The sequence below is a fragment of the Clinocottus analis genome, unplaced genomic scaffold (assembly GCF_023055335.1).
Source record: "Clinocottus analis isolate CAN_PGR_092001 unplaced genomic scaffold, fCliAna1.0.p SCAF_22, whole genome shotgun sequence".
NCBI lineage: Eukaryota > Metazoa > Chordata > Actinopteri > Perciformes > Cottidae > Clinocottus > Clinocottus analis.
In genome coordinates, this window is record NW_027175954.1 from 2437579 (window position 1) to 2450627 (window position 13049).

A 13049-nucleotide genomic window follows, 5' to 3' on the forward strand; every position below is an offset into this window, starting at 1 on the left:
AATAAAAAAAAACACCATGTAAGAACACTACACGTGTTATTCGTAGATTATCCTTATCAAGATATAGAACTACTCTTGCTAGCACTTTAAACACTACATGCACTGTGTTTGCAAGGACACAGAACATTTGTCACTTAATACAAAGGTCTTCTTTGATGGCCTGCAGATAATAACTTGCACTGAGCAACAATATAATTAAAAACATGACTCAACCGAGAACTTACAATACGTCTGCATGTCACCCGTCTTCTGGAAAGACAACTTAACTGGTGTGTAAGATGAGAGGAGTGCATTTGAAATGTAAATCAACAAACCCAGACACGCTGGCCTTGTCAACTGGGTCACAGAGTAAACACTATGCACAGAACACACAACTACCCGCTTTGCATCTGGGTTGAGAGCGAAAAAGAGCGAGAGAAATAAGTGGGGCGATCGTCGTTCTCGACATGTCATGACAACAGTTTTCCTTTTTTTTTTGTTCATAGTGCATAGCTCTGAAAAGAATGTGCATTTGTGACACATTTTGTCATGTTTCAGGGGTCATTTCTAAAGACTTGAGAGCACAAAAGAGAGGAGGCCTGGTGTAAATACATTTGTAAACTGCACACTAAAATGAAAACAACTGCAGAAAACAGCTTGTTCAACTCAAAGGGGGCAGATTTATTCGCAGCGCCATAAGAGGTTCTGCAAAAAAAGTAAACGTACTTTTAAATATTTACAGCATTTGTAAACATAACATATCCTGAACATATCCTCTGTAATTTAACTTCCCTTTTTTGTAAACAAGGACTGGATATCAAAAAGGAGATTTTCCTGTTTTCTTCCCAGACAAAAAGAGAAGGTAGAAAAAAGAAGAAAAAAAAGAGGACAAGGATTTGATTCCAAACCATCTGTTTGAACCATTTAAATGAGACCATTGGCTACACAGATGTGTTAAGTGTTGATTACTTTCCATCATCAAAGCAGGGCCTCTCAGTTTTCATTCAAACAGGTGTCCCAAAAGTCAGGCTACTGGGTTGTGTTCATCCCAGAAGCCCCTCCCCCTTCACAGCCACTAATGCCCAGTGCCGCTCATCTCCGGTTGCACCAAAGCAACATATCGGCTGATGAAGTCCGTCTGCACACGGCAAAATGACTGATATCCGTCCCTATTCACAGCCCATTGAAGGCCTGGTCCTGGTGCATGTCATGTCACTCGAATACACAAAACATAAAACGGCTGAAACCAGGTAAACCGGCTTCAAACGTCAACACTTATTTGGCTTACTGTGACCATGAGGTAAAAAAAAAAAGAAGAAGCAGCTTTTAGTCCATGTAGTCAAAATCCTCCGGGATCCCGAAGGCTTTATCTATGCGGCTGTCGTCAAAGGAGAACTTCTTCTTCGTCCATGACTTGATGGCAAAGACGTTATCTGAAAGCAAAAGAAAGAAATGAAATGATTTCTTTAATGAGCCATATTACGCTGATGCACTTGCCCCTCCCGTGTTTGAGTATGAAAGACAGAGCCGTCGGTCGGGGACGAGGATACTCTTGGACTTGAGCACGATGGTCGGTTCCAAGAAGAAATCATCGGCTCTTTGGCTCCAAAGATCTTTCTCATTTGGTGAAAGACGAATAATTTTGGCTGAAGATTGGATTTCTGCTTTCTGAGCACGGACCATTTCCCTCCAGTGACCATTTTAGAGATCATTTGAGCAATTGAGGTGAATCTGGTTAAAGGCTTTAACGAGATCGGGGGCATTGTATACCAAAGCAAAGACCACAGGGGTTTGCATAAACGTGTTGCTCAGTGCAGACTTTATTTATTCATTCATTCATTTATTTTCAATTAGCATTTATAAAACCTTCCCACAACCACCAAGATGAGGTGGAACATTTGTAGACAATAATAAACTTTAGTTTCACAAGTTGGACTATGTCTATTTATTAACTTCACTCTAATATCTGCCATTTCTTTGATTCAAATCAAACCTTGAATATTAGTGCATATAATCTGCCAAAGCTCTTTCCTTATGACCTGTGCGAAGTATGCAATGTTTTCAAAGCCGATCATTCAGAGTACAATATTTCTTGAATTGGATGATGTATGATGGTGAATTTTCATCCACGGTCGAATGTGAGAATGTCTTTATGCATCTGATAGTAGTCAGGTCATACACGCATAAAACTTATCAGTATTTTAAGTACATAACCAATCTGACTCTACTTCATTCACATACCAGTCTATCAAGTCTACAAGTAGCCGAGATAACCTTCATCGTGGCTGTAATCAGAAATTACAATTGCAGTTCATAAGTTTCGGTCCAACGCGAGTTCCTCTACATTGAAGGTGAATCAAAGCGCCGTTGAGGAGAGTCAGGAGACGAACTGAAAGCTGTGGCTGTGTCCCCCGTTTAAAGAATACATCATAAAGCTTCCTGGAGATTAGCACAAGTCCTATCAACATCTTATGTCAATAAACTCGAAATTATGCCATTAGTACTGCCTATCACTTGAGTCCTGTTGGATCACTGTAATCCAGTTTGGATATGACAAAACACAGTTCAAGTGCAAGTGATTAAGTGCGTCAGTGCTTCTGTGTGTGTGTCGTTCTGTGTGGGTGTGTCTCAGCGCAACAAGGCCACGGGTTAAAGCAACCCAACTTCTTTTTTTATTTATTTATTTTTAAAAGCAAGCGCGTTTAGTGCGGTTGTTCCTTAAAACCTTCGGGTGTCTGTTGCCAGAAGCTAAAATTACGCCAGCTACCTAGCAATTGCAGCCGCGCATCTTAAACGGTTTTGAAAAATGGAGAAAAGGCATCCGAAGATGCAGCGCAGAAGATTAGGTGTTGATTCTGGCGAGAATGCAGCAGAGCGACAAACGCGTTAGAGATGCACCGGGCGGACGCAGCGGGTGATGACATTGAGCTTTTAGTGGCAACAGACAGCTGAGGACGTTACGGCTTCTCGTAGAAAGAAATAAACTTTGTACTTGTTCTGCGACAGCTGTTGCTCACGGCGCTGCGAGGAAACACTCCAAGTATTCGTTGAGCCGCTTCCACTCCAGAGGAGGGAAGAGTCAGATATGACTCATAGCTTCTTGAAATGAGTCAAATTCTAAAAACATAAAAGCTGACAGCGTCACTCGGTTGAGCGGTTAGAGGCAAGGTCGACCCCGAAAGAGTCTAAACACCACCGGGCGGGCAGGTTACCATGCTCCCCGAAAAGGTCAGCGGTCTCCAAGGTTACCGCTCAGGTCAATGAATGCACACAGAGCGCCGAAGTGTTGCAGGGAGGTGACATTTTGGACACAAAGTGCCCTTACAGCGCGAGCGCTTTAAAGAGTAATCGATGCAATTAGACCTGCCTGGGATTCTCAGGCCATTTCTGTCACAAATGATCATATTGATCAGAGCTTCATTAATCAATCGACAGAAAATTCATTGTTTTAGGTCTCTTTTTGTTTTATAAATGAGATGATTTGATGAGTTTGTTTGTCATATGTAATAATAAATGAAATATCTATCAAATAAATAATCTGCAGGTTAGTTTCAATATTGTTTAATCTGTCTGAATATTTTCTTGATTAATCAACTGTTTGGTCTACCAAACATCAGATAAGAGTAAAAGATTAGATAGATAGATAGATAGATAGATAGATAGATAGATAGATAGATAGATAGATAGATAGATAGATAGATAGATAGATAGATAGATAGATAGATAGATAGATAGACACATATACACACACACACACACTGAAAATATCAAATGTCTTCTTCTGTCTTTACGACAGTCCAAAATCCCCAATTCTTAAATTTACCATTAGACAAAACTAGCAAATTCTCACATTTGAGAAGCTGAAACCATCAAATGTTTGTCATTTTTTTTGCATTCAACTTATTGTTGCAGCTCGATTCCAGACTTATTGAAAGTGCATGCATTGAAAAAAAAGATAAGGACTCACCTGTCCACCTGGAAACAGCTTCTTTTGCTACAACATTTGACTTTCCTGCGAAACAAAATGCATGATCAATATAATGCATTATACATTCTGTCTGCCAAGTGTGTCTTAACTTTGCAAGCGTGAAATATTATTTACACCAACAGATTTGATCAGATATAGTTTTACAGTGTTGCTGAAAACAGGTTCTGTGGTTAAAACCTAGAAGACACCGACTGGACAGCAACGCCCTTTCAAAAGATCAACAGTAAAATGAGTTGCACTCAATTCTGCTGAGTTTAAAGACTGAAAACAGTTGCACGTTCCAGATGAGAGACTCAGACCATCAACGTCCATTTTGTGTTTCGTATCTACAGCGTGCGAATGTTCAGTGACCCTCGTAACGCAACACACACGACAGACAACAAACTGGGAAAGTGGACACAACTGAAGGTCTGCAGCAGACCTGATGGTTGGTTACCAACAGTTGTTAAGTAGTAAATTCAAGAGCCCTTCCAGAAACCTCAACAATGTGCTCAGACTGGATCGCTCTCCAGTTTTAAGTGATGCTTGAGACAAGATCGAAGAACAACAGCAGGGAACAAGTTAAGTGGCTCTGCACCTGGAAACAACCACTTTAGGATATAACCTTTTGTTGACTCCACATTAACTACCATTGGACGATTATTTGGCTGCCGTGCAGCAAAGACTAGGCCGCAGGTCTGGCAGATTTCTCCCCAATTTGTCACTTTAGAAATAAACCAGAGCGTTCTGGTCCAAAGGCATGATCAGGGATTATGTCATTGAATCTCCGCAACAGTCATTTCAGCATTTAATGAAATTGTAAACAACGAAGACACACAATGATGATCACAGAGATAAATAGCAGCTGCAAGTGGGAAGGACCGAGTTAAATAACTTGTGACTCATAGACTGCATTAGCCAAGATGACTAACTTTATTATTTGTCGTCCGATGTTGAAACGGCACCTCGTTACATAATCCTGTAAAATCAATATAGACAACAGAATAAATATCGTGCGAAAAAAAAAAAAACTGTCATACTCGTCGACTAATAAATAATGCCACCGTGTAGAGGAAGCATGAGCAACGAAGGAAGGGAAAGATTGTCCTGTTCCTTTCAATACGGTTGTAAATATGACATGATTCATGTTCAACTGTGTGTCATACCTGCCATGCACATGCCTTGGGCTGAGATTTCTTTTGTGTGTGTTTTTTTTTTTTTCTAACTCCACATGCTTATAGTTGTTGATGGAAGTGGCAACCATAGCCAAACATTTTGATAAATCAAAGCGTTGTTTCTCCTCTGGTTGGCGCATGAGCGACCAATTCTGTCTGCAATGGCTACAACCGCACTGAGTTTTGCACGGTCGAGGATTTTCTACCCAGCTATTGGTTCTCATATTATTTTATATTGACAATTTTGTTTGATTTGATATGGCTTGAGACATTGCTGCTTGTTTTTAACTGTGCCTGTAAAGGTGTCTGTGAATGCTTTGAAAAGCACCTTTAATTAAAAATGTATTTATCATTTAAATGTTTTATCTACATTTCAAGAAGGGAAATCAATGTTATTTTGGTTGGAATAGCAGTGGGAGGGAAGAAAAAAAAACCCAACAGCTGTTGCAGTGATTAAGCTTGGTAATACGTTTATCACCAGAGTTACTGCAGAGGCTCTGACAATGTGTTCATGCAGTTATTTCTCTGGTGTTTTGACACAAAGCCAAAAAATATAACACTTTTTATTTCACCTATCGACCATGCTGTCGAATATTTAGTTACCAGCAGCTCTAGTATTTTCTGGGTTGCTCTGCTGTGATCTAAGTTCACTTTCCATTAACACCTAAATCAAAGGTTTGAAGACTAAAGTCTGCAGGAAATGTGGCCATAATAATATAGATGTACTGGGACAAATGCTCAGTATACTGGACATTCATTCCTAAAGTCATCCTATCTTAACTTAGCCTATCTGAGCCATGAAATTAAACTTAATTTTAAGTAAAAATAATCTTTTTTGGACCAAAACTGGTGTGCGTTTTTTTTATGACAACACAAATGTCATGTGTACACAAAGTAACACACCTTTCTTTAGTACAGCTGTCACATGAACTGCAGGCGGTACAGGCGTTTTTGAAATACCACTCCCGGCTGTGTGTGTGTGTGTGTGTGTGTGTGTGTGGATTGTGTGCGCATACTTACGAAGAGGTGTGTCAATAAGCGTTGGCCAGTGGCCTTGCTGTCGTCTTTTTATAAACTTTAAACTCAAAACCCTTTAAGCTGAGAGGTCAGAGGCGACCCGGTTACTTTCAGCCCGCAATTAAAACTGACATGCAAGCTAAAGATCAGACCAGAAAAAGAAAAGGAAAAAAAACAAAAAACAAGAAGAAGTCTCCGTGTCAGCAGAAAAGCTTGCACTATTCACACTCGCCATGTATCTACATGTCACCAGTTTGTGGTTTTCAAGCAGTCAGTTAAGAAATGACATGGCGGTGTACTGAAACGCATCTCGACTGACCGCTTGCGATACGTTTTCACTTCCTCCGTTCGATTTGAACCATGAGAAACTGTGCGGCCGAGCAGACAAAATACACGTCTGTTCTCGGCGGGCCGATTAGAGACGACGGCGACGACTCGTGAATCATCGCCAGAATCGTGCCGCGACTTGCGCGACGCGAGCAAATGAACTAAACTCCACTATGTTTGGGAGAACTGTTTTTCCAAACACACACACAGACTTTGAAGTCGACTGTGCAGCCCCCATAATGCAGTTAGAGAAACATTTGCATTCATGTGGTACTACATAATGTGTGGAGTCACATGTTCTAAAGCAATTGCATGCCAGGCATCTCTTTAATGCACCTGATTTAGAGCCGTCTCAACATCCACGATTACATGTGAGGAGGGAATTTGAGGGGACTTTTTCTTTTTTTTTTCCTTCACATCCTGCTCATGTTTTTTTTAGCACTATAAGTAGGCGATTTTGATTGGTGGCCAAGTTCATTGTTACACTGGTTATAAGAGGTTTTCTCTAGTATCCTTTTTTATTAATGTCCCGAGAGTACATGTCAGTGTTGTGTGATTAATGCGCTGAATATTTTAATTAAAAAATAAACATGGTAATGTCTGCCTTGTGCCAAAGTCTTATGTTTATCACGCCTATATTTGACAGTTTGTGGGAGGCTTCACTGAAATAGACCAGCTCCTAATGTACAATTCTGTATTCATGATCGGGTGTGAAACCACTTATTTGAAGGTAGTTTGAGTCACGCTCAAGATGTTTGTTTCTTGGCCGTTACCCAACGTTTTCCTCTGCCTCTCTTCTGAATAAGAGATAATCTCACCGCAGGCAAAAAAAAAAAAGAAAAAAGCACCATCTGCCTTCGTGAGCCACCTGATGTTGGACTCCGGTCTCCATCTTTTTCTTAAATGTTCTCCTTTTTTTGTGCAAAATCCACACAGTGCTGAACTACAAGCTCCCCGTCAGCTGAGTCTATCGATTGTCAAACCCTCGCACGAAACCGCTGTTACAGAAGCAGCTTGTACATCCAGCGGCAACAATCGATTCCACCTTGTTAGATCTGCACAAGACGAAACGGCTCCGAGAAGTCAGAGCTAGACTTCCTCGGTCAGCGATCTCAGGCGACTCGGTCGATGCGGCAGCTCAAAAAACAAAAACGGCCGTGCTGTATATCAGGATATGTACTCACTCATGTCCTCGATGACCTCCGGGTCACATTCTCTGTACTTGTTCAACTCGGCCTGCAGCTGAGTTCGATCCTCTCTCAGAGCCTGCAACTCCTTCAGCAGAGCGCTTCTCTCCTTCTACACACAGACACCGACCATTTATGTGTTTTATAACTTAATGTTCAATTAAAAATACACATTTTTCTGTCCACGGTGTGGAAGCATGTGAAAAATACTCTTACTGTATCTTGACGTCCCACTTTCATCTTTTCGACCGCTTTCTGAACAGACTTTTTCCGCTGCTTTGCATCAGAAATCTATGAAATGATAAAATTACATCAGTCATATTTAACTTCTACCAAGGAAAAATATGTAGCCACTAGATATTGTTTTGTATTCTGCCATAAAATGAATACGACGCTTGAGGGTAAAAGTGGTGGAACAGTTTCAACAAATAACCTCCTGAACTGGTTCGCACATCATCGGCCAGCAGAAGCTCATAACTGTTATACACAACCGTAAAATATATATCGCTCATGTCTGCCCACCAGTGCATTCGAGGCCAATGGTTTATTGACATTAATTGGAGTTGCAGTGCTGTAAATTGTACCGTTAAAAATGCTCTATAATTATTATGGCAGAAAGAGAGGAAGCTGCGTTATTTGTTTTTCTTCCATACGTGTTATATAGAGCCAACAGACCGACAGTAATAACAAAGCGTACAAATTGACATTGCTGGGTTAACAGATAATATAATTGTAACCGTCACATTCCTCGTTAGGAGTCTACGGTTCATCTAATGATCATCTGCTGCGGCTCGTAAACCGTGCCGGTATATTGTATAATGCTCGTGGCATTATCACACGTCGGATCTAACTAACTTCTGTCCCAGAAATCTGGTGGCCGTGATTCTCTGGGGAGTCGCAGCCCTCACGCCATCTGTCTGCCGTGCAGCGGGAGCGAGGAGTAAGTGGGACACAACTGACACCGAGGAGCTCGAGGGGCGAGCGGTGTTTCTCTCTCCGTGACGACTACGACAGATTCTCAGCTTTTAGGTTAGAAATAGTGATTATTCTTCTTTTTTGGGGGGGGGAGTTGAGAATTTCTCTGTGAATTTTAAATATTAAAAATGTGAAAACAAAATGAAGACACGCGATAAAAAAAAAAATTTTAAAAAGGGAAAATCCATCTATAATTTAACCGCTACCACTTCACATTGTTCTCGTCGCTATCTATTACTAGAAGCACATTCTGATCCGGGCTCATCATGTGCTGACCTCATTTACTGTAAACTACAGTGAGCTGTGTCTTAAAACAAAAAAAACAATTTGAATCAGTCTTTCCTCAAATATAAACATCACACACACACACACACGCAGGACTGGAGAGATACTGTACATTACTGACTGTTCAGAGCATGACACGCTGCATTGATTGTGTCTTCATGGAAACGTGCAGTTTTTAAGAGAGGAGTGGTTTCCAGACTGAAGCGGAGTGTCACCTGGCTTTGCAGCTCCTCCAGTTTGTGCTTGCGAGTGTTCAGGGCCTTACTGGGAAAAGCCCAGTAGTAGTTAGACGTCCCCACTCTTTCACAGTCCACCATGTTGTCATCCACCAGGCTCTGCAGCACGTCCTTCACAGACATGGGAGCTTAAAAGCAGCAGAGAGATTTAAAGCACACCTCCCACATTAAAGACCCACAATCCTTCAGTTTCTATTATTACACTGCCTTCCCAGCAGTTGATGCCATTTGTGGATTATTGATTTGATTTTGAGGACGGCTGATTTACAGCAGAGGTATGATTGTTACAAGCTTAGGCGATGTGAAATGTATCTGGTGTTGGATGCAATATTGCACTATAGCGAGGATTTAAAAATGACAAGTCAGCGAAAGGTTTTTACTGGCAGAGCGTAAACCACTCAAAGCGTTCACACAACTGAACCCACACATCTGCAGCCTATCTGGACGTTTTTATGCTTATCTGAGAGAACGCTGCGTGAGAGGATGTAATGGAGCAGGAGTTCCATCTTGAACAGTGTCAGCGGTGAAATGTGATACTCCCACACGTTTTGCTCAGCCGGTCCACTGTGAAACTGAAAGAGTCTTATCTGCTGCGTTAAGGGGCTGAGCTGTGCAGACTCCTGAGAGGATGTTGAACAGCAGCAGAAAAAAAAAAGAAAAAAGACAAGGGTTGAAAATGGAAAAACACTCTGGATGGATCAACCAAACTCTGTGTGTGCCTGACTTTGGTCTTTTCACGGGATGGAAATAGCTTTTTGCCCTCTTTCAACTTTGGCTTTCTAATGGTTGCCAGTGTGTTATTACGACTCTTTATTCAATTTAGCAGAGATCTCTCCCGTGGCCCCTTTTTCTCACATGTTCTCCCCTTCAACAGAAAAATGTGCCCATAACACAGAACCCTTGTCCCCCCTCCCTTTCCCCCATCACTAACTACATCATGCCCAAGTAAGGGGGACAAAAACATGTGCTTTTAATCACAGCAACACGATCCAGTTTCTCCAGATTAATGTGTTGTCCACTTTCAAACTAAAAACCCACTCTCACTTCACGTGCACACAACACAGCTTTGTTCCTCTACAGATCTTAAAAAGCCACTTTTCAGCTTTATTTTTTTAAAATAATTGTTCCCTCAATACTCGTAATGTCGGGCTCCATGTTGACATCGAGGGAATGCGTTTTCTTTCAACTGTTGCGCATGTTGAGGTTGCTGCCATTGATATGTCTGGTTCGGCTTATGCAGACTAAATATAGTTAAGATGGTAACGGCGTGCCCAGGTTGCCCATCGCCATGTTGCAAGCATGTCACCACGAGGTTTTCATGAATGCTTCAAGAGTGTTGACACTGACTTGTATAGTCAGCGTCAACAGCAGTCTTTGGAAATGAACAGATGACATTTGACTTACAAGACCATTTGGTTTTTATCAACGTTTTACACACTGCAGTTCTATTAATCATTTCATAAAACAAATCATACTTTTCATATCTTTGCATGTATTGAGGTAACAACATTAACTAACTTATCTGCTGGTCTCACAGACATTCATACCTATGTTTATTAGTCCTAAATGTTTTCATTGAGTTCATATTTTGTCTGACCGCAGCATTCGAGTCTATTAGTTGACTAATGGGTTGTTTTGGTGTGATTTATTTTGCCAATTAGTCATTGTTGTATGCTTTTCTTCACGCTGGATTATGTAGCCCGTAATGTTTCAACAGTAGCAAAGAATAAACAAACAACCCACTGGCGCTGCGTTTCCTGAACGCCACGGTAGTTCTGGTATTCAGTCGGAAACAATCTGCCACCTCACCACTGGATGCCTCGACATCCTAAACACGGCTCCTTTCAGTTGTTGCTGACAGTTCAGGGTGTAGAACGGCAGACTTTCATGTTCCTATTCAACAACTAAAGTGTAGAAACAATAAAAAAGGCTATGTTTACCGTCGATAACCACTCAAACTGAGATATCTGCTGATTGACGACATGAGACCAGTGTGGCAAGTGGGATAAAACTGCCAGCAGAAAAAAAACATGGGAAGAAAGCTAAATCTTTAGTGCTCTATGCTTTTTTCCTCAGAAATCCCTCGAGTGTCTTCTGTTCAGACTCAGCTCCCACATTCATGTTTTTCTTTTCTTAAAATAGAGCAACGTCTCTTCTAACCTCTTGATTTATTGAATCTATTTAATAGAAGCCAGTTGGAGAAACACACAGAAAGGCCTATAGTTTTCTGAAACAGGCAATCAACCTGAACATTTAAAAGTTAACAGAACATTTAAAATGGTCACAATGATGTTTTGTTTTACTAAAACTGTCGATCATTACTTACTTATTCCCTTTGTCTTCGGTGCGATCTTCTCAATGTCTTTCAGCTGAAACACATCTTTCTACAAAGATAAGAAATTAAAATGATATTTATATTTGTCTTTATCATAGCATCATACAGAAATAACCTATTCAATTGATGTCAAATCATATCTGCAAGTCTGTTATGGAATGGCTTCCTAAAATAAAATAGTACATTCCTGTTCTTTTGAATTTTTGCCTGATTTTTACAAAATGTAGTAGAGATTTTTTCTCCTTTTGTTTTATTACTAGTATATTTCAAAATGAATTCCTGAACACAGACGTATACTGTCTTTTTTTTAGCTTGAAAAAAATATGAATATTTATTAGAATAATTATATTATGGGTTAAGGACCCAGCACAGAGGGGACATGGTGGCCTCACATTATATTGATCATAACTTTAAATCTGCACAAGAAAAAAAAAGACAAAAAAAATCACCGTTTCAAGGAAAATCTCCATCATGCGAGTCCTCTTCTCCTCCAAACTAAGTCCTTTCTTCTTTGACTGGAACACATTTAAATTAACATAAGGCCTGGACAATTTCAGCTACCACCATGCCACTATATTACACAGCAATAAAGTTTATATTCCACAGAAATAAAGTCTATATTAAACAGCAATAAAGCCTATGCAAGTGGCAGTAAACATTGTATGAGGGATGGATTTTTCCAACATTTGATTTGACCTCATTGTTATTGCAATACAGCTTACGGCCACCACAACAATGTACTCAGAGAGGAACATATTATGACATATATTGTATTTTTTTAATGCTGCAGGCTGATGCACTTTACCCAAACACCATTTGAGTGCGTCATCTTTTTCATAATATTAACTTTCTACGAGAAAATGACTCCATCGGGAGTCATTTTCTCGTACAAAAAGAAGTTGACCTCCATTAATGGACGCAATTGAGTGATTGATTAACGTCACTAGGTTGGCAATAACATGAATGAATCACAAGTTATCGATACGGATCCTGAACTACGGTCAGTATTGATTAATTAAGAAGTTAAGTGTATAACGTGGTGACGTTATCGACCGTTAGCTTGGAGCTAGCTTGATAATGCGCGTCGGTTTCACTCGGACTATCACATCAAAAGCGGGTAAAGGTGAACATCTGCTTACCATTTTATTACGTTGTCTGCACCAGCAACGTCCACTGTCATTAATGGTTTGATTAAAAATTATATTTTATAGCGCTGCTCTTACGTTTCCAATCCAAATAGGAAATAAATAATTCGTCCAGTACTGAAATTTCCCGCGGAAGGCTGTCACGGGGCTTCTGCTGCCTTCACTGATCCTTGTAAACGTCTACGTTTTCGTGTTGAATATGGTGATGCACTTTTATAACATAAGTTTTTCCCCGGTGAATATGCTAAGTTATATTTATTGTAATATCTAATCGGCACGTGGGTTCGTTGTGCTGCAAAGTTACATGACAGGGTGTACCGCAGTAAAACAGCTACCTTTTGGTTCGTGTTTGTCGTGTTAGACCGAGTAGCCCTAATTTCCGATTATCCATGAAGGCAGCATTACTTTAACGGGGAGGAGC

General features: G+C 40.5%; 1 protein-coding gene across 1 annotated transcript; it reads right to left on the bottom strand.

Moving 5' to 3' along the window:
- Positions 1 to 636: 636 nt before the first annotated feature.
- On the bottom strand, positions 637 to 12768 carry mnd1 (meiotic nuclear divisions 1 homolog (S. cerevisiae)). Its single transcript, XM_068589444.1, has 8 exons — positions 12623 to 12768; positions 11933 to 11998; positions 11475 to 11532; positions 9128 to 9276; positions 7869 to 7943; positions 7650 to 7764; positions 3947 to 3991; positions 637 to 1412 (listed from the first exon to the last, which is right to left on the bottom strand). Exons 1-8 carry the CDS (start codon positions 12623 to 12625, stop codon positions 1306 to 1308), a joined length of 618 nt encoding a protein of 205 aa, XP_068445545.1. The 5' UTR covers positions 12626 to 12768; the 3' UTR covers positions 637 to 1305.
- Between the last annotated feature and the right edge of the window lie 281 nt (positions 12769 to 13049).

What these genes read in the sequence shown, in the direction of transcription:
- mnd1 (XM_068589444.1), bottom strand. An exon ending in TGGAGATTTTCCTTGAAACG is followed by an intron (nt 11,533 to 11,932) that starts GTGATTTTTTTT and finishes TTATCTTTGTAG; the next exon opens with AAAGATGTGTTTCAGCTGAA. An exon ending in GGAGGTCATCGAGGACATGA is followed by an intron (nt 3,992 to 7,649) that starts GTGAGTACATAT and finishes TTTGTTTCGCAG; the next exon opens with GAAAGTCAAATGTTGTAGCA.